At 40.6% G+C, this 21,694-nt stretch overlaps 2 protein-coding genes across 3 annotated transcripts; one reads left to right on the plus strand and one right to left on the minus strand.

The window, feature by feature from the left end:
* Positions 1–289: 289 nt before the first annotated feature.
* Positions 290–1,692, plus strand: LOC148346785 (general transcription factor II-I repeat domain-containing protein 2A-like). Its single transcript, XM_088325664.1, has 2 exons — positions 290–554; positions 908–1,692. Exons 1-2 carry the CDS (start codon positions 290–292, stop codon positions 1,690–1,692), a joined length of 1,050 nt encoding a protein of 349 aa, XP_088181790.1.
* Positions 1,693–6,115: 4,423 nt separating this feature from the next.
* slc30a1a (solute carrier family 30 member 1a) lies at positions 6,116–21,459 on the minus strand. 2 transcript variants are annotated; one of them, XM_088325135.1, is made up of 3 exons: positions 20,415–21,459; positions 11,780–12,652; positions 6,116–6,604 (listed from the first exon to the last, which is right to left on the minus strand). In XM_088325135.1, exons 1-2 carry the CDS (start codon positions 20,962–20,964, stop codon positions 11,790–11,792), a joined length of 1,413 nt encoding a protein of 470 aa, XP_088181261.1. In that variant the 5' UTR covers positions 20,965–21,459; the 3' UTR covers positions 6,116–6,604; positions 11,780–11,789. The 2 variants fall into 2 exon arrangements, with proteins under 2 accessions (XP_088181261.1, XP_088181260.1); XM_088325134.1 differs by lacking the exon at positions 6,116–6,604 and adding an exon at positions 8,403–10,087 and having other exon boundaries at positions 20,415–21,458.
* Between the last annotated feature and the right edge of the window lie 235 nt (positions 21,460–21,694).

Here is a 21,694-nt window from a genome sequence, read left to right on the forward strand (position 1 = left end):
AGTCTGTGGTACACAGGTTGCTGTGTTTAAAGAATATAATTTGAATCGCCACTACACGACCAAGCATGAAGATGAATACAGAAACCTGTCTGGTGAAGAGCGTGCAAGGGAGTCTGATGCATTGCTTGCAAAACTACAAACCCAACAAGGTTTTTTCACTAAACTTCACACTTCCAGAGATGCAGCCGTCAGGACAAGTTGTGTAATTTCTCATAAAATCGCCAGAAAAAGTAAGGCATTTTCCGACGGAGAGTTTATTAAGGAGTGTTTATTGGACTCTGCTGAGCTGATGTGCCCAGAAAAAAAGGGCGCGTTTGAGAACGTTTCACTCTCCCGACGCACTGTAACGAGGCGGATTGAGGACATCGCGGGAAATTTAGAGCTTCAGCTGAAGAAAAGAGCGGCCGACTTTGACTTTTTTTCTCTGGCTTTGGATGAGAGCTGTGATGTACGTGACACCGCCCAGCTGCTCATCTTCTTACGTGGGATAACCGCAGACTTTCAAATCACGGAGGAGTTGGCAGCCATGCAGTCAATAAAAGGGACAACCACAGGTAATGACTTGTTCAGAGAGGTAAATGCATGTATGGACATGTTAGGACTGAAATGGAACAAGCTTGCAGGTGTGACAACAGATGGTTGTCCAAAACTTGTCGGGAAAAATGTTGGACTTTTAAAGAGAATGCAGGATAAAGTGACAGAAATGAACCCTGCTCAGAAATTGACATTTTTGCATTGTATCATACATCAGGAAGTGTTGTGTAAGACAGTGTTAAAAAAGAAACATGTTGTTGATTCTGTCACTAAAATAGTTAACTTCATCAGAGCGAGAGCTTTAAATCACAGTTTGTTGCTTTGTTGGAGGAAAATGAGGCTGAACATGGTGACATAAGCTATCACTGCACAGTTAGGTGGTTCAGCCTTGGCAAAATTCTGAAAAGTGTCTGGGACCTGAGAGACCAGTTTCAGGAGTTCTGTGTTCAGAAAGGTCATGACGTCTCAGAACTTTCAGATGAAGACTGGTTGGCAGACCTCGGATTCACTGTGGATGTGACTGCACTAATGAACGAATTTAATGTCAAACTGCAGAGCAAGGGCCTTTTTGTGCATGAGATGTACAGTGCAGTGAAGGCTTTTATGAGAAAACTGCAGCTTCTCTCAAGCAAAGTGAAGGACAACATTCTGTCCCACTTGCCAACACTTAAGGAAGCCAAAAGATCAGGCGATCACCTCCAAAAGTACTCAACCATGTTAGAAACATTGCATGCAGAGTTTTCAAGGCGATTTCAAGATTTCAAAACTCTTGAGAGTGAAATGCACATGGTCTCTTCGCCCTTCAACTGCAGTGTGGATGATGCGCCAAGTGAAGTTCAGATGGAACTCATAGATCTGCAGTCTGACACACTTCTGGCAGATCACTTCAAGTCAGTCTCACTGCTGGATTTTTACTCCTCCCTCAAAGAGGAGAACTTTCCACACCTGAGGAAGCATGCTCAGAGGATCCTAGTCCTCTTTGGATCTACCTATCATTGTGAACAGACATTCTCAGTTATGAAATTTAATAAATCCAAACATAGATCCTCTATGACTGATGACCACCTCTCAGCTGTCCTTCGCATAGCCACTTCAGACATTCCGCCAGATTTCAATGCCCTTGTTCAAGCCCAGAACAGACTGGATTATTCTCACTGAAGAGGTAACATGAGGTGGAGAACATTACAAGTTATTGTTTGTGGAAATTAACAAGTTAAAAATAAATTGCACTGGTTCAATCATTGTTTTTCTTATTTAACCAATACACCACAATTTCACATAGCCTAATATAAATATTTACAGAGTGCTATATTCTTCTGATTATCAGCATCAGCTATTCAAAATATTTAATTTGAGCATTTTACAATGAAAGAAAGTTGGTGGCCCTCTGACACAATTCAGGTTTCTCATGCGGCCCTGATAAAAAATAATTGCCCACCCCTGTTCTATGCCATTCCAGAAGAATCGTTGCCTCACCAGAGACAAAGTACGGTTCTGGCCTTGGTTACCTGCTGAGTCGTGGAAACCATGGAGGACTTTCTGTTTCAATGAGTCAGGCACCACAAACTGGAAGATCTTCTTGGCCATGCGAGGATCTTTACTTATTTTGTAGAGCATGCCATTCTGTATGGTGAGTCTGCTCCAATGCTTCAGTAGTTTCATCACACTAGGCGACTCGACAGCTCTCTCACGCTTGGTAGGTCTCTTGTGTCTATGCACAAAGTACATGGTTCTGCTTATTGTGTTGTCATGTTCTTGTAGACCAACAAGCTGACTCTGTGGGAGTGCCGTTGACTGATCTTCCTTCTGCAAAAGATTGAAGTTAGCATCCGTTCCCATGACTTGACCCACGCCGCCAGTGGACTGAACACTGAGGACAGCAGCAACTTCTTCTGATGTCACAGAACCATTCGTGCCTGGTGGAACTGCCCTTTTCACTGACTCATCTGATGTCCCAGCACTCTCGTCTACAACAGTGTGAGAATTGTTGGATACTCTGAACACCTCTTGCACAGTACTGTTGTTCACCCCTTTGACCTGGTCCAACAGCGGGGTATAGGGCCCGGTAACAAGGCAATGACCCACACATGACCGTACAAAAGGCTCACGGCTCAGAGCGTCGGCTACGATGTTCTGGGCCGGGAATGTACTTCAGGTCAAAATTGTATGCAACTAGCTTCGCTACCCACCGCTGTTCACACGCATCAAGTCTTGGTTTGGTCAAAATGTATAACAGCTGGTTATTGTCGGTCCACGCGGTGAAGTGTCCTTCTTTCAACCAATGGCTGAACTTATCACATACCGCCTATTTCAAAGCAAGAAATTCGAGCCAGTGTGCAGGGTAGTTGAGCTGGGAGCGAGAGAGCGTTTTACTTGCAAAGGCGACTGGTCTTGCGACACTTCCACAAGGTGGCAGCTGTGACAGGACTGCTCCAATCCCATCGAAGGATGCGTCGACAGCCAGAATAAACGGCGCATCAAAATCTGGGTGGGCCAGAGTGACACCTGTCACGAGGTCGTGTTTCAGTGTTTCAAATGTGTTCTGGCATGCATCGGACCAATCAGCAGGCGTCAGCTTCACTTGACCTTTCCTCACTAGTTTGCGGCCTCTCTTCCGCTTATGCTGGGCACCACATTCAGATGTGAGCCTGAACAGAGGTTTTGCCTTCGCAGAACATGCTTCAATGAAGCTTTGGTAATACATCACCATGCCTAGAAAAGATCTGATTTTACTAGGGCACGGCTTCGTACCGTCAGACTCCATTAGGCCAGCGACTTGTAGGTCATTTATCGCTCTCACCTTCTCGGGGTCAGTCCGAATTCCATCCTCACTGATGACATCCCCAAGAAATTTCACAGTCCGTCTGAGGGAAAAACACTTTTTGGGTGCGAGCTTGAGGTTGGGTTTCTTGAGGCGAGTAAACACCATCTGCAGGCGTCGGAGTGCAACTTCCTCTGTAGGGGCAAACACCATCAGATCGTAGAGGTAACATACTAGGTTCATAAAATTCTGATCACCGAATATCGACAACATCATCCTCATAAATGTTGCTGGGCTGTTGCAAAGTCCCTGAGGGAGCCGGTTGTACTCGTGAAGCCCAAAGGGTGATGAGAATGCCGTGTACTTTTTTTCATCAGGGTGCAAGGGGACTTTTAGTAGCCTGATGTCAGGCCCATCGTGGAGAAAAAGGCATTTCCCCCAAGTGCGGCCAAAGCATCAGCTTGATGCTGTATTAATTAGGTAGGCATCCTTTATGGTTCTCACATTAAGCCTTCTGAAATCAGTATATACCCTGAGTTCTCCATTCCGATCCATATGAGAACAAGCGCAGATGCATAGTCGCTGGTCGACTTCTGAATAATTCCTTTCTCTTCCATCTCGTTCAGAGTCGTCCTCAGTTTTTCATACTGACTTGGTGGTATGCGTCTGTAGGGTAGACGGAATGGCTTATCATCAACAAGGTGGATACGATGTAAACTCTTTGGCCTCTCCATAGTCCATCTTATGGCGAGAAAAAAATGACTCGGATTGTTCGATGATATGAAGGAGCTTGTCTTTACACTGCAGCGAAACATCGCATGACTTCAGGTCAATGTCTTGCAGTCCCAGAGCTTCCAACGTACGCATCATGTCCTCTTCTGACCTGGGTTGGACCTCTTTGCTCTGTACACTCTGCATGTTGCACTTGACCTCCTCTGCACTGGGCAGGTCTTCCGCTGCGATACAAGGAGACACAGCTGCAATTTTTCTGTTTCTTCTCAGCGCCACAACTCCGTCCGTAGGATTAAAGATTTTAACAGGCACCCATCCATCTCCCCAGAGTGGAGTAACAACTCGTCCGACAAGGACTTGTCTGGGCCCAGCCTTAGATTGGGTTGGCTCAACGACCACTGTGCTGCCCGCTGACATCCCGGCTGACTCAGGTAACTTGCCCCAAATAAGGTACTTGGTCCGTGAATTCAGCGTCACGCAACTTTTGATTTTCACTGTCCCTACCTTATCTGGAATGCAATCACCTCTCCATCTCTCTGTGTTAAAAACATTGACAGGAATTGACTGTGGTCATCAGACAGACCATTGTCAGGAGTGGAAACTAATCTCCAACCGCCTTCAGTGCTCTTCAATTGAGTCAAAATATGTTTGATGGCATTGCTGCCAAGGATCATCTGTTCTGTCTGGCCTGGCACAACCATTACTGGCATTATCATTTTTCATCCATAAACGGTGACATGAATGTTGTACATGTCTCTGGGAGAGACGTGGTGTCTACCGCAGCCTACAATGACATAGTTATCGGCCGTGTAACTCACCATAGCAGGGAATTGTTGCAGCAGGGACTTGGCAGTTGCTTCACTTACTGTACAAGCCATCGACCCGCTGTCTAACAATGCTCTGAAAGTGGGGCCATCATGCACAAGTACAGGTGTGTAAAACAGTTCGTCAGTCTCCGCTATTCTCTGAAACCCCTGAAAGATCAGCTTCTTCGATGGAGGTATCGTGTTGCTGTATAACTCATAAATGGATTGATTATCTTGCATGTAAGGCATCACATTAGTGGAGGGAGGCATACTCAGTTGATCTGCACTGTTCTCCCCCATGCGCAGACCAGTCAGTTTCCCTGAGGCAGTGGGACAGCTTTCTTCACTGGACAATCACGTCGAGAATGCCCTGGGGCATGGCAGTGAAAGCAAAGCTTTTTTTTTCAGCATTTAGAGAGAGCACTGTGTTAGTCATCTTTGCAAATAATACATGGCTTGTCAGTGAAACTATTAATTTTGTCTCTAGGTTGCCTGGGTAGAGTTCGCCTTGTCTTTTGAAACTGGTTAGAGGCACCACGTAGCAGAACTTTCTCCAACATACTGATAACGTCCGTTAGAGGGACATACTGTGGGCTAAAAGTCTGAGGTGGCTCGTGGATGAGGGTTGGACTATGGCTCACCTCAGCTTTGTGTATGGCAATTTCCGCAGGTTGTTGTAGGAAAGCTGCTTTGTAACTCTTCTCAGCGTGGTATTCATTCAGCACCTCTAGTACTTCACATGCTGACCACTTATCGATGGTTTTGGATCTGAAAGTGAGTGCCAGTTCTTTGCAGGAGCAGTTCCTAATAAACATGCGAGTTACCTCAATTTCAGGGTAAACCAATATTTTGCCCTGCTCTCTCAAGCAGTCAGAGGCAAGGTCAGCTGCTCTGTTTAGTCTCAGCCAGTAGTCATAGGGGTCTTCCTGGTCTTTGGGCAAGGTTGAGTAAAAGTCAGCTAAAGGGACAGCAGAGTACTTAGTACAGCTAAAAAGTTTCCTGAGAAGACTATAAATCATGTCAGAGCGGGTATAGACGTCTATATTACTGTTTCTAATGCCAAACCTAACTACATATTTAGCTTTTCCTCTCAAATGCATAATGATTTCCTCGGCCTGCTCTTCAAGCCTCACATTACGATACTCTTCTTAATAAATGTCCTCATCAGATTTTCCCACTCATGTACTTTTATTGAGTCTGAGGTTCCTTAACCTTTCTCTGTGTAACCACCTGAACCTGTGATACATCAAACACATGACTAAGCTGACTCAATATGTTTGCTACATCTTGTGTGGCAGCAGCGCTAGGAGCTACTATACTGTGTGACTGTATACGTGAGAAAATGCTATCAGCCAATTTATGTCCTATCTCCTGAATAATATTTGTCATCTGATCAGCTACATCCTCAGAAATGTCACTCGTGCTCCGATTAAACATGTTTCAAAGATGTCTCAGCAACAGAAAAAAATGTAACAGTCAAAATCACAAAATAAATCAGCAGCCTGCGTAACACGTCACTGTATAGCACACTTAGTTATCTGCATCACTGTGACACTGCACGGTAATGAGCTTAACGATAACGTTCATGTGACTAAAATTTCAAATACTGTGAGCTGATGGCTTCATGAAGCGATGTGGCAGGTAGGAGAGTCCTCGGTTCAGAGAGCTTGATAGAAATCCGGGTCACGGCACCAATGTAACCGCGGTGTACCTGTCCCACCAAAGATCCACATTCATGCTGGACTGGATGATGAGGTTTTTATTACAGTTTCTGCAGATGAAATGAGTCACAACATTAGATTCTCTGCTGGCTTTGATCTCTTTGATCTCGTTGGCAGCTCGCTCTGTAGACTGCCCAAAGCATATCAAAGAGCTTTCCTTTCAATTTACAGAAAATACATTTTAGAATATTACAATACATTTTTACACCCATTTTAACACCCATTTTAACAAGAGACTTTTAACAAGAGATCGTAGTTTTTTTTTTACGGTTACAATGAATTCAACATATTTTTCTTTAGTCTGAATTTTAACCAACATCATCCTTTTTATATATATATGAGAAAATAGAAATGATAACAATGATGAGAATAAAAACGGATACAATTTACCTTTGATCTCTACAAGGGGATTAACATTTTAGCACAACAGAAACAAAACGAAAATAAATCCAAACAGCTTGACAACATCAATCACATTACTGTGCATGTTGAGAGATTTGTCAGCTGTGGTTATAATGTTTAAAATGTGTCTTACCGTTGGCAGCTCGCTCTGTAGACTGCCAACAAACCCCGCCTTCCGGTCACATGTCAAACGCCAAAACAAACCCTACCACATACCAGCAGGTGGCACTGTTGGACTCATCATTGCAGGACACTTAACAAAAAACTATACACATATTTCAGCAGGAATTTCAATAAAACAAAAGATATTGTTACACCCGATACATGTTTGGTGGATCTGCAGTCATATGCGGTGGTAAAACAGGTGCTTATCAGTTGCCAAATGGAAGTTACAAATGCTTTCGTGCTACCTTTGCGCTGTAGAAGTTGCATTAGCTAAACAAGTAAAGGCACACACAAATAACCTGTACAGATGCTGTACAGCTGTTAATAAAACTGGTAATGCCCGTCTTTGTTAAACATAATCACGTCTTACTCAAATAACGATGTCAACTATTACATGAAGTTACATAACCTAAAAGGTATGAAACCTTGTCAGTTAACAATTAATATGACACCACAAGAAGTCATCAAGATTTAATTACGGCATTCCAAGTTATTGAATTAAGCTAAAATAAATGCTTTTACAAATGATTACCTGAATGACTTTGCAAATATATTGTTTGAAATTATTTTTATTGTTTTCTGTACAAGTTCACCAAATATACACAATATCTAAAGCCCATGGAACGTGTGAAAAACCTCTGGCCAGTACAAGATAATGGTACACAAATAATAGTGCTGTATCGGAGGCAGATTTGCATAGTCTCTGCTGTTTCCTTAATTTATATTGGTCCACCGCAATAATAGCTGACAAGTTCGCTGCATATATGTCTCCTTCTGTTTTTGTGAGAGTAGCTTTATAATATGGGTCACCTTGTCATCTCATTATGGCTTTAAAAGTATTAGACACTGGATGAAAATTGCCAGTAAAGAGGTGTAAGCACAGGTCTTTGCCATCAAAGATGGACGCCCGGAGGATCACATGGTCTGTGGGAACTTTGTATGGGTTTATTGGCAGTAAAAAAAATAAAATAAAAAATATTGTCCATTTGGTCTTTCGGGTTCATGGGTGGGGAAAGGGAGACATATTTTTGACAATGTCAAATCAAATAAAAATGTATTTGTACTTACCTATATTGTAGTAAAGTTACAAAATAAATTAAAGAAAAATTTGCAGATGGGTTATTTGTGGGTTTTAATTTTTTTAAGAAACTGGTGCGCGAGTATGTGTATGAATGGGTAAATTGTGAAGCACATTGTAAAACGTGTTTGGAGGTTTTCAGTGACTTGATAATCGTTATATATGAAGACCATTTACAAGAGACAAAGAGACGAAAGAGTCAATTGTACCAAACAGCCATATATTTGTGTCTGATGACGATACAGTGGACAGCAACAGTTGATAACAAAGAAAACCCCAGCTGACATTTCGTATCTAAAATAACAAAATAAAATAAAAAAATTAAAAATTAACAAATAGCCACAAAAATTTGCCCGGCCGCATAACCGTGTAGGAGTGACTGCACTTTATTAAAATAAAATAAATGCAGAAACACATCAAAATACATTTCCCAGCACATTTGTTGACATTGCATATACATTTAGATCAGGAGTTGAATTCTCAATTGCACCTTATTAAGTGACAAAAAGAAGAAATATAGTGATTTTTTTTCTGCAAGGCCACAATAAAGACTCAGACAAGTTACATGATGAGTAGAGGTCGACCGATTATCGGGCAGGCAGACTATCGGCACAGATATTAGGGAATTTAACAGATGTCGATATCTGCATTTTTATACATTCGACAAGCCAAGACTCTTGCTCCTATTCCTTTCCCTCTATCCTTGATACCCACCCAGGGCCTTCGGATTGGATAAGCATCAGAGCCACTAACGTAGGAACAATGAGAGCGGCAGCTCAGCTAACATGTCCAAACATACCAGTGTCCGTGATAGAAATCATGTTGGCAATTACGCTATGTAAGTCTAGTTAACTTGTTTAGGGAATCACATTCAGGTGGAGCTTGATATATGAGCTCTTATCATAACATTAGTTGGTCAATCAAGATTGTGTGTTTGTGAACATAAAAAGCACGCTTAAGTGGAAGTGATGAGCTCTTATAATAACATTATTTTGTCAATCTGGCTCTAAAACAGGAGTGCCCACACTTCATTTTGCCAGCCCCGTTGAAATGTCGTTACATTTAATTATTTAAGTCATGTTGGTTGTATTGTACATCATTTATTTAGACTATTGTAAAAACTTTCAGGGAGCTATTTACGTTTATATGTACCTTTAACACAAATTGCTGCTCAGCCTAATTTTATTCCCTGCACGGTTTGTTTTTGGTTTAAGTAAAGGATTAGATGTTAGTTGCGGTGAAAATTCTAATTGATTTACTGTAAAATGTTTTAAAGTTTTATTTTGATTTATAACCAAATGTATTTATTTCCTTTTGCATAATCAAAAATGTCTTCAGTCATTTTAAACTTTTACAGCTAACAAATATATGCTCCAAATGTCGGTTATAGGCCTCCTTTCATACTAATAATCAGTGTCGACCCTGAAAAACACATATTGGTCGATCCCTAATGAGTCCCTCTGAAAGTGGTTTGTGAGCCTGAAAGGGGTTTTGGCCCCATGTAACTCTGAGATATTCTCCGTTTGGACATCGCGGGTCTCGTTTTCTAGCGGCGGGATGCATTTAGTGTTGAAAAAAATGCTCAGACTTTTATCCACTACACTGGTTGCCGTTTCCAGTGAGTGCAAGGCAGGCTAAGGGAAGTTTAGAAATTCAGCTAAAATGCCGCAGGAAATCCAACTACCAGCATAGATGGTGAAAGAAAGAGAAGCAGCATCTACAGAGAGAAAGAAATTATTTCTTCCTAATAAGTTAAATAATTATGCAATACAATACTCTATTTAGAAAACAGACACGAAACAATTCCACGGTTTTAGTGACGTGTGCTGGGGAGGATGTATGGAAGTCGTGGAGAAGCTTTGGCACCATAAAAACACGGGACAAGAAACTGAAGACCATGTGAAGAACCCACCAATCCATCGTTCGGTTTTCAGCGAGTGCATGAAAAAAAAAAAAGACTCCGTATTTGTTTTAGAAATTACAGGAAAAAAGCAGATTTTTCATTTTTACATTTATTTGGAGTAAATTTGATTTTTTTTTTGTTCAAAATAAATGTAATAATATCACTTGATATGTGTTGAGTTTAAGCTTGGAAAAAAAGGTTTTTAGGTATTTATTATATATATATACCACAGCCATATCCCCCTAGTGGGAGGTGGCTAGAGTCATTTCTGACTCTTTTTGGGAGATTGATTCAGAGGAGGGGATTCCCAGCCCTCTCGCTCAACCCAACTGAGGTGTTGGGAGTCATTAGGTGACCACAGGTATTTATACTGTTTTTTTATTTCATTTTCACATTGCACTAAAGGAGAAACCCTGACAAAGGCCGTTCATTATTCATTCATTTAGTTTTACAAGACTGAAAAACCTGGAAACAAAATGTTTATTTTTGGATGGCCCCATTTTTAATTACATTACATCTTTTTTAGCTGATCATGAAAAAGTGATTTTTGTGCCAAAACCAGAAGCAAAAAGTGGCCTGTGATGAAAAAAAAAAATGAAATTGTGCATAATATAGTAATTCAAAAAGTGTGTTCCATAAAAATGTTATATTTTTCCCATGTTGTCCAATATTAATTTAAAATTATAGACAAAAAATAATTCTCTTCTGACATAAATTCAGGAGCAACCACAATTCAAGCCCATCAAATCAACATTGAACCTATTTCTGTTAAAGTGCTGACTTAACTTGCATTAAATTGGCTATTACTTTTTTGACCAATGTCGAGTTAAAGATATAATAACTACTAATTAATACATTTTGTGCTGTTGACACGTAACCTTAAATTATCGTTTTACATTTAAGTACTGTATCTTTCGGACTATAAAACGAACCAACAAAAATACATCTTTGTGAAAAAATAAATCAGATTTAAGGCGCACCAGGTTATAAGGTGATCCTGCAAAAACAGTCTTACGTAAATCTTGATTATAAGTAGCATGAAATTAAAACTGCTGTAAGAATTGGGATTGCATTTAAGATAAACGTCAAAAAATTCAAAATAACTTATTGAATAGAACATGAATTAATATTATAAAAACACCAAAATAAATTCATTCATAAATGGTTATCGTATATGAAAAGATTTCATTGTAATTATGCATTCCCAATTCTATGTTTTTCTCCGATATACAGAGGCGTATTGGATCATAAGGTGCACCTGTAAATCTCCGGCAACATTTTGGTTTTTAGACACAACGAATAGTTCAGAAAATAAAAGTTTCGTATATAAGGCGGATTAAAGGGTCATCGTTAATATAAATAGCGTAAATTTAAATTTGATGTAAGAATTAGGAATGAATAAAAACGCACTCGATTATCAGGTTGTGTATTTTTCCCAGATTTTTAGATTTCAGGTGCACTGGAAAATACAATAACAAAAAAACTCAATCATGTTTTTTTCTCCAATTGACTATGAAAAATCAGCTTTTTCTCTCTCTTCAATTCAACAAACCAACGAGTCACCTTTTCATACGAAAGACAGTTCGGGAAGGCTCAAGACAAAATACTTGAGGTCGCAAACGTCGGAGCAGTTTTCAGACAAAACCGTTAACGTTGCCAGCAGTTGTTCAATCTTACCGGGTTTCTCTCACAGGGACGACTCCACTTCGGACGTGACGATAACCTGGGGCTGAACCAGCGGCACGCAGGCCGGCTCCAAAGCCCCACTGATTATTTTTAGATCACCGGTCGCTTTCTTATCAACGGCGGCGTTGTTTTGCTTTTCGCTGGATCCACAACATTGCTTGGGGCCGCACTGAGTCCGGCAGGAGAGCTCGCAAAGTGAGTACTGCGACTCTGAGTTGAAGGTGACGAACTCAGGCTGGATGGTGGTGGCGTGGATGCCTTCATTGTGGAAGAAGTCCTTGATGCGTTTGGCTACCTCCATGTAGGAAGTGGGGTCCTGGCACTTGATGTGCGCGGTGGCGATGATGCGGCTGCCCGCTAGTTGCCAAACGTGCAACTCGTGGATGGCGAGGACCCCGTCCAGTTTCAGGAGCCTCTCGTTCAGACGGTGGATGCTGATCTGCTTGGGCACTGTCTGTAGCAGGATGAGGGCCGACTCTTTGAGCAGCGGGTACGTGGTGTATAGCAGGATGCACACCATTATCAAGCAAAGCGTGGGGTCCAGGTAGAGCACCCAGCAGGGCCCCGCCATCTTAGCAGTAGGGTCCGCTTCTAAGTGAGTGAGATTTCCATGATGGCGGTCGCCGGTGTGACTGTCGACACACATATTGACACAGTTTTCGTCTTTGTTGCAGGGATTCCACACGAAGATAAAGATGAGAGCGTTGATGACCACGATGACGGACCCCAGAGCATCCCCCAGCACGTGGAGAAAGACGCCGCGCATGTTGAGCTGCGAGGACGTGCTGTGATCGTGTTCCAAGTCCTCAAACTGGACGGCGGCGCCGTTGATCTGCACTTCTGGGCAGTCTTTGATGGTCAGGTCTGTCAGATGTAAGCAGAGATCTCATTGTGAGAAAAAAATCTGAATGACCATATTTACTAGAGGTCGACTGATAATCGGCACTGGTATTTGGGAATTTGACTGATATCGGCATATTATAAGGAATACCACACTTATTAGTCATGTGAGTTGTGTTGAAATTATATTTAATGTACTCTAAAAGGTTTTAGAGCGTTATCAAAGTTTTATTTGAATTCATAACAAATATTATTTGTGACATTTTGCATTATTAAACATTCCTTGCGCAAAGTTTTAACATTTTACAGCAAATAAATAGACTCCAAATATCGGTCATCTGCCTCCTCTTAATACTAATAGTTGGTATTGGTCGTGATGAACCCATATCAGTCGATCCTTAATATTTACTGCACCAGATTATAAGGCACACCCCCACAAAATACACTTTTTTCATACACAAGGAAAACCAGACAAGGCGCATGAAAGATCTGATTTTAAGGTTCTGTTGGTGTTATACAAAATTATGCATAGACTTGCCCCCTCATAGCTTTCAGTGTTTTTTTTTTTTCAATTTTGGTGTGCAATGAAAATTGATTATCAATCATTGCACAATAATCACACCAATGGGGGAAATTACCGTGAACCCTTGTATGGCAACGCTACCTAGTATACCGTACACTTACTACCTTATGGGGCACTGTGTTAAAAGGCGCAGTCATCGTAGCTGGTTCTATTTCTGTATTTAAGACTACAAAGGGCGCACCACATAAGGCAAAGGAACCCTCTGCTTGAGGCTGCAGAAAAGCATACAAGTATGTGTATTTTATAAAAAAAAATCAAAGGAAGCAATACTGTGTTTGGTGGTGGTTTATTTAAGTATTGATTACAAAAGTAAAACACACTGATAGAATACAATTTAGAAAAAAAAGCTGGAGCATCACAAAAATAGGGACTCACACTTTTTACTGGTAAACCATAACAAACATAAACTCCTCGTACTACGTTTGAGACTAGAACAGTTTTGGTAAATCTCCATTAAAAGATCATTTTCTTCTCTTTTAGAGTCACTTTCATTGTAACTTCCCGTGCCCTCCTCGGAAATGATAGCAGCTTTTGCAAAAGCTCGAACGACAATCCAGGCAGACATGTTAGCCCAAGTGTCCATATCCATTCTTTTCATTATGATCAGCTGCAAGTTTCTGCACCACCTTGTGGGCCTCCGTTGTCCGGGTACGGATAGAAAGATGACACTGTTTCATGAAACAATTGCTAGATACGCTATGGCGCTAGCGTCATTGAGTACTTCCACATATTGCAAGTGACCTCACGTGTCCTCTTCTGCACAATGTTTTAGTTGTTTGACTCGGCCAGGGCTCGAACCAGTGACCTCCCAGTCTTGGGGCAGGCACCCAACCATAAGGCCCCTAAGCTGGTCTACGTCAGCCGCTCTTCATCACAGATATGGCGCGGCCCAGAATTGAGAAAATCTGAAACTTTTATGCGCTGCTTTTAGTCGTAAAAATACAGTGATTACTGTATGCAATAGGAATTGAATTGTATTGTCTTAATTGAATTGATGTCAACGTAGTGAAACATTGAATGCAAGGAGATAAGACATGGCACTCCAGGGTTAACATGTAATAATGAAAAAAAGACTTTCAGGATAGTAGGCAAGAATATTTACAACATAGTGGTGGCCCGAGCTATAACAATAGAGCAATGAAAAGAATAGCGCATCATAACAAAAGGGCAATGAAATGAAGTGCAGCAACAACAAAAACAAGCAAGCCTTAAAGGTTTTATTTTTCAGTCTTGTGCACTTACATATTCAGCATACAAGACAAGGTTCATCAGGTACACTTACCAAATTCTGGAAAATGTTAGTTTTTTTAAATGCGCCTTACCTTATAGAAAATATGGTAATTATCTTACAATGATCTTAATGGTTGGTTTGACTTCAAGGAACTTTTGTTTTTTAAACTTTCCCAGAATAAAGTGCAATTGTACCTCCACTACACTGGGTGGCAGTGGCGTTCTCAAGGGCAGAATTTTTGTTTACATTTAGCTTCCACGCTTTGCATTTGGCAAAGAGTATAAGTGTCGCGCATGTGTAGACACGAAATGTAACAGGCTCTAATGTGACGCCATGAAAAACACTTAACACAGAAACAGGCAAAAAGAGACTGGCGAAAGAGAAAAATAAGTCTCTTGTCGTAGCACTTCACTGCAACCTTAGCAGGAGACATGCAAAGACTGTTGAGCTTTCTATAGTAAAAATGTTCGCAGCGGACAACACGAATCCAAATAAAACTAGATAATTCCCGCGGCAATTGTAAGAGTTGTGATTGATCTGGAAGATGATCCCGAGATGAAACAGAAATTTATTAACTGGGAAAGCTGTTTTTGTAAATTTATACTTGGTTCTGTGTGGGGACTCCGCCCCCCCCTACACACCCCCGGTAATGGAAAGATGATTTGAGATGGTCCCATTCAAAATGAATGGGAAATTGCGGCTTTTTAAATCGTCAGTTATGTCGTCGTGGTGACGGATATCGTCATCCCAGAAGATGGAACACTGCTTCCGGTCAAGCTGGAATTTTTGATGTAGAAGAAGCGAATTAAAGTCGCAGGAAATTTATTAACTGGGAAAGCTGTATTTGTAAATTTATACTTGCTTCTGTGGGGGGACTCCGCCCCCCACCCCCCCGGTACTGGAAAGATGATTTGAAAAGGTCCCATTCAAAATGAATGGGAAATTGCGTGATTTTAAATCATCAGTTATGTTGTCGTGGTGACGGATATCGTCATCCCAGAAGATGGAACACTACTCCCGGTCAAGCTGGAATTTTTGATGTATAAATCGTCATTGTACTCTAAAAAACCTTGAAGGAGAAGCGAGTTAAAGTTTTATTCAGCGGGATTTTAAGTAAATACTAGACAATTCCCGCGGCAATTGTAAGAGTTGTGATTTATCTGGAAGATGTTGATAGAGAACTGGTAGCGTTGAGTTGTTAGCATTATGAGTTAGCAAAAAGTTTCTAACTCAGAGATGTATTTGTAATTTTTAACTTGGTTCTGTGGGGGGACTCAGCAACTAATGAGATAATGGATTTGTTGTATTACGGAATTAATGAGCCACAAAGTACACTAAATTACTGCAAATAAGACACAATTACATTGTGACGTTAAGAGTTGTAGTACCACTTTGCGCGCCAAGGCTCTTTTTACAAAAAAGTTCTAACTTTTTTTTTTTTAACATTTTTATTGAATATTGCATAATTATAAACAAAATTGGCATGAAAGTTTCAACTTGAGTTTTGACTGTTTCATATCAACATAAAAGTTAACAATTTTCAAGGAAACAATGTGCTGCATGAAAAGAAAAATAATAATGACATGTTTAACTTTACACAATGGACAGATTCTTAAGCATATTATGAATTATTTTCATATTCGAAATGTCTGTCATATTCAAAGATTTACAAAAAAAGATATTTGTTGACAACAATTTGAAAAAAAATGTTTACATCATTTATATAATTTTTGTGGATACAAAAATTGCTACACACAAAATGAAATGTATTGCTCTGTTTTTGTTTTGTATGATTAATCCAAATGTAATATGATTCTTGGAGGTGGTAGGAAAAGTCTTACATATTTGCAGGCGTGGATAGCATTTTTTTGATAATTGTCATGTTAGGTGACAAAAACTAAGATTTTTTTTTATTCCACATTATATAATATTCTGTTTTGAGCACAATCTGTCCAAAACTCTCTCAAACACACACCCACTTACTGTTTGAGAGAAGAGAAGGAAGTTAAAAATGTCTTAAAATGAGCATTGGGTAATATTTAGTGCGTCCTAGAGGTACAATAAAAACTTTCATTCGGTTAAAAAAAAAACATTTATGTCAATACTAGGCAAATATACATGAACTATCATACCAATTTAATTTTTATAATAAAAAAAAAAAAAATCACAGGTCAGTACTTAAGTCGCGCCATGTTTGTTGCATGCTTTGGCACGAAAACAGTGCCATCTACCGGTCAATAACACAAGCAGGCCTTCAAGAAATCAGATTCATGGATTAGTCAAAAAAATAACGATTCATCGATTATGAAAATAATCGTTAGTTGCAGCCCTAAAATCTTTGATTTGTCCCCAACCAATATTATGTAATCACTTAGTAAAAATTATTGAGCTTGGCGGGAGGTGAGAGGATAAAATGCTACACAAAAAAAGATCTAAAAATAAAAAAATATCAGGAATTAATGTGAAAATAAATCAATTCGCAATAAAATTAATCCAAGAGAGATGGGCCCTGGAAATTGATATAACACTATTAGGCCACAAACAAGTGGGACCAACCTGTGCATTAAAAAACAAAAGATGTTGGATTACCATGTGACCTCATGTTAATGAAGACGATCATGTGAAATTGAGTGGACTGTTATGCAATGTGGACTGCTGACTATGTGAATAGCAAAGGGTGGGGTCCAAGCCGTCAATGTTAACATTTACTTGGAGCAAAGGTGAGGAATCTTCGGCCCGTGGGCCAATTTGAGCTTTGATTAGACTACAGAAGAAAAGATTAGAATTTGAAAGACATTAAGTACAGTATTGTAAATTTAATTTTATTAATGTGTTCATAGTTTACGTTGTCAATACGTTTATTGTTGAAAAACGACCCCCAAGATTAACTTGTTTTCCGGACAATACGGCACACGAATTTCTGGCAAACTTATGTTTCTGTTTTTATTAGTCGTGCATTACAGAAGGTAAATTACAGTAAATATCTTGCAATGATCTAAATGAAATAGAGAAAAGCATCAACAAAATGAGAGAAGAGTTCATTACGCCTGCAAAATACTGTATTTCACATCGTTCTAAGAAATTCCTGAGGTGATGCGGAGTGCGCTTACGTTATAATTCTATCTCTAAAATACTGGCAACCAGTTCAGGGTGTCCCTTGACTGTTGCCCGAAGACAGCTGGGATGGGCTCCGGCACCCCCGCGACCCTACTGAGGATAAGTGGTGCAGATAATGGATGGATATTTCGAAAATAGAAAAATTCAAATATATTGTATTTTGTATTTACTTTTTATTTTATATTTGCAATTACAGCAAGGGTCTCCAATGTGGTGCCTGTGGGCACCAGGGTACACATAAAGACAGTTGAGGGGCACAATGTCTGACCATTTCTTTTTTCTGCACTATGATGTCTATGTTTGCACCAATGCATATGCTGACTATTTTTTTTGCACTATGACGACTTTGCACCAAATGCAATATTGCACAACCCTTACAATACCAACGGTATCACGATAACACTGTATGTAACATCCCACATGCCGACATTTCTTGTGTGAATACCATGTAAATTATAACTATAGCCATATCCCCCTTGTTTTATAACCTTATCTTCTCTGTTCCTTTATCTTCTTGGCTCATACCTCACTGTGAATGTGTAAAACTGGAGTGTCATGCCCAATTTCGTTGTCACAATATGTTAACCCATTTTGTAACAATGACCATAAAGGTATATTCTATTCTATTCTACCTAGCAATTTTAGAAATGCATATTAAACTGGGTGCCTGACGCTTTAAAAAGTTTGGAAACCCCTGAATTAGAAGGATCCCATGTGCCCAAAATTCCAAACGAAAATATGGATTAACTACAGTTTTTTTCAAGTCAAGTCAAATTTATTTATACAGCCCTTAATCACAAAAATGTCTCAAAGGACTGCACAGGATTACAATGACACAATTACCTGATCTTAAACCAACATTCATCTTTTCAAAACAACTAAAGACCATTTTTTAAACGTTTTTCGGGAGGTGCAAATTTTTTTTCACTTAGTTATTATGTGCCAAAAAATATTGTTAATTGAAAAAAATTGCTGATTTTTTTTTTAATCCATAACAAGAAATCATTTTTATCAACTGGTCTATTGTGAAGAGTCAAAACATTTACGCTAAAATGTGCTAAGAAACAATTGTAATTATATAGAACATCGATTGTTTGCTTTTTAAGATACCTATTAGCAGCAAGACGGCCGACTATCATGTCAGCTCCCTCTAGGTGAGCCATATCCAATGTAAAGAAAAACATTTCTTAACTTACTAGAAATTTAAAATAATTCACATGTATATGACAGTTGGAGGCAGAACGGTGGTTGATTGGTTAGCGCGTCTGCGGCACAGTTCTGAGGTCATGAGATTGAACCTTCCTGTGTGGAGTTTGCATGTTTTCCCCGTGCTAGCGTGGGTTTACTCCGGGAACTCTGGTTTCTTCCCACATTTCAAAAACTTGCATGTCAGGTTAATTGGCTGGTCCAAATTCTTCCTAGGTGTGAATGAGCAAGTGAGTTGTCTGTCACTGTGTGCCCTGCGACTGGCTGGCAATCAGTTCAGGGTGTCCCTTGCCCACTGCCCGGAGATAGCTGGGATGGGCTCCAGCATCCCCTTGACCGTACTGGCGATAAGCGATGCAGATAATGGATGGGTGGATGACAGTTGATGTATTTTTGCTTATTATATAAATTAATATGATTTTTCACTCAATGAATCAAGTTTTTGTGACATATTACTACATATTGTCCCTACCAGCTCAGTAGCCTAGATGGTAGTGTGCCCGCTTTGAGACTGGGAGGTCGCTGGTTCGCGCCTCGGCCAAGACATACCTAATTGGTATAATGGCGGCGCCCTCTGTTGGCTGCGGCTGCATCGACTCGCTACAACAGGTCAGGTGTATCGACATTTCGTTCTATGTACATTGTTACAAAGAATGACAATACAAAGGAAATTATTATTGTTATTATTATTTAAAATATTATAATTGACTCTTGGCTCATTCATTCAAAATAAATAAAAAACGTAAAGAAAAAAAAAGGTTTGATGGAAAACAGACAGAAACAAGAAAATGGTGATATTTTTAATCAATAGGTTAATACTTTTGCAATGTTTTTGGAAAAAACCTAAACATATATACACACACACACACACACACACACACACACAAAGTAAGATTTTTTTAGAGGATTTTTTCAAAAGTATTGTTTCTTCAATTACAGGGTTCGTACACCTTTTTCATGGTCAAAATAAAGTACTTTTGATAGTCAACTTTTCCATTGAGCCAGTACCATTAAAATCAAATCAGTGTGAATCGTGTATTTTGTAGATCCACAAATATATCTGTGATTATTAATCTTGCATGTGCAATTATCAAGACATGATTTTTAGCCCATCCCAGCCATCCCCTGCCCACTGCCCGAAGATGGCTGGGATGGGCTCCAGCCCCCCCGCGACCCTAATGAGGATAAGCGGTACGGCTAATGAGATGAGATGGGAGATTTTTAGATCTTGAGTAAATTGCAAATATATATGGATCTTAACAATACTCGTGTAAGTATTTTTGAGACAAGTCACACCCCTATATAATCCGTGCAGTAAACACTTCATCGTGCCCTGTTTAAGTGTAGCATGCACTGGCCACTTGGGGGCGAGCGAAGAAGCTTCATGGGACAATGCCATAGAAACTAATGCAGGCTGCCGTAACGTGGAGCCACCAGAAACCAGCGTCTGCGTAATTCCTAAGGGGACTTATTCTGAAACATGGCAACAATTTCAAGAATTTACAAGCACCTTACCCAAAATTCAAGCACTTATCCTTGTAAACACATTCAAATTTCTAGCATTTTCAAGGATTTTATACACACCGAAAAACCCTGTATTTACCATGAACAAAAATGTTCCCAAAGTTAAACGTTTTGATCATTCTTACCTATGATTTGAGAGGCGTCCGTGGAGCTGCTGTGGTTTGCCACCAAGTTGTTTGTCTCCCCGGGAGTCCCGTTATCAGCCAGGTGAGCTTTAGCGTGTTTCCCCTTGCTCCCTCCGTGCGAGTGACCATGTCCTCCACCGGCGTGCCCGTGGAACAAACACAGCCCGAGCAGGTTGACCACCAAGCCGGCGAACCCCACGCCGGCCAGGACCTGCGGACGCTCAATCTCGCGGGCCTCGGTGAAACGTTCGATTGCCTCCAGCACGATGGTGCAGCACAACGCCGTGAGGAAAACGGCATTAACCAGCGCCCCCATCACTTCGGCCCGGATCCAACCGAACGTGTTCTTATCGGTCGCTTGGGTCTTTTCGGCGAAGCGAACCGCCACGAGAGCCACGATCAGGGCGATGACGTCCGACAACATGTGGAAGGAGTCCGACAACATCGAGAGGGACGCGGTGATCCGGCTCACTACAACTTCCACGACGAAGAACGCGAACGTCAGCGAAAGCATGCATAATAATCGAACTCGATTGGGAGGGCAAGCCATTTTTGTTTTTAATTCTTCAACAGGTAAAAAAACTAGCTTGCTCAAGCTAGCTAGCTGGCTAGCTAGCAAGGAGAATGAACCCCGCGCTGACACCTCGAGCCGTTTCCCGAAGAAAAACACACGCTTCCCCCTACACTTCTGACGTTCTACGGTTGTCCCGTAAAGGCAGCGACTCTTTCACTAAAATAATTCATTCGAGAAAGGGGGACAACGCTAGAACATTTTTGACGTTTGTCTTCTTTCCAGTTTGCAGACGGGCTGAAACTTTGCACCCGAGCCGGTAAACTTTCCACACGAAACAGCGGCGAAAAGACGCGCCCTACGCGGGTTCCTATTGGATGAGAGGACAAAAGAACTAAATTGATTGGCTGAATGTCATCGGTGTATTGAGCAGGCGGGGCGAGGTAACTAGGCAACGGTTGTTGCTACGCACGCCAGTGGCGCGTAGTATCGCGATGTTTGGCGTATCCATCATTGGAAGAATGACTCTTTTGGGTAAACAAAACGTCAACAAAAATCCCGATAGGACTAAAACCGGGGCAAGCCTACTTAAATGTATTCTCCTAAAATGATTTTATTATGTCACACCTTTACAGCAAACAAAGGGGGTGCTTAATGACTAACAGGCACACGTTCGTCTAGGTTTGCAACGACCATATTACTAAGTTGAAACGGAATTTACACAGACGGGTGCTTTTACATTATATTTTTGGTTTCACATTCTCGACGG

This window comes from Urocampus carinirostris, chromosome 20, assembly GCF_059441175.1.
Source record: "Urocampus carinirostris isolate Australia breed hairy pipefish chromosome 20, RoL_Ucar_1.0, whole genome shotgun sequence".
NCBI classification, from domain to species: Eukaryota; Metazoa; Chordata; class Actinopteri; order Syngnathiformes; family Syngnathidae; genus Urocampus; species Urocampus carinirostris.

Bases quoted from the DNA above. Each gene is read 5' to 3' on its own strand.
- slc30a1a (XM_088325135.1), bottom strand. From the start codon at position 20,964: ATGGCTTGCCCTCCCAATCGAGTTCGATTATTATGCATGCTTTCGCTG. The intron at 12,653-20,414 runs GTAAGAATGATC...TACATCTGACAG, and splicing joins GGACGCCTCTCAAATCATAG to ACCTGACCATCAAAGACTGC.
- LOC148346785 (XM_088325664.1), top strand. From the start codon at position 290: ATGTGCCCAGAAAAAAAGGGCGCGTTTGAGAACGTTTCACTCTCCCGA. The intron at 555-907 runs GTAATGACTTGT...ATCACTGCACAG, and splicing joins AATAAAAGGGACAACCACAG to TTAGGTGGTTCAGCCTTGGC.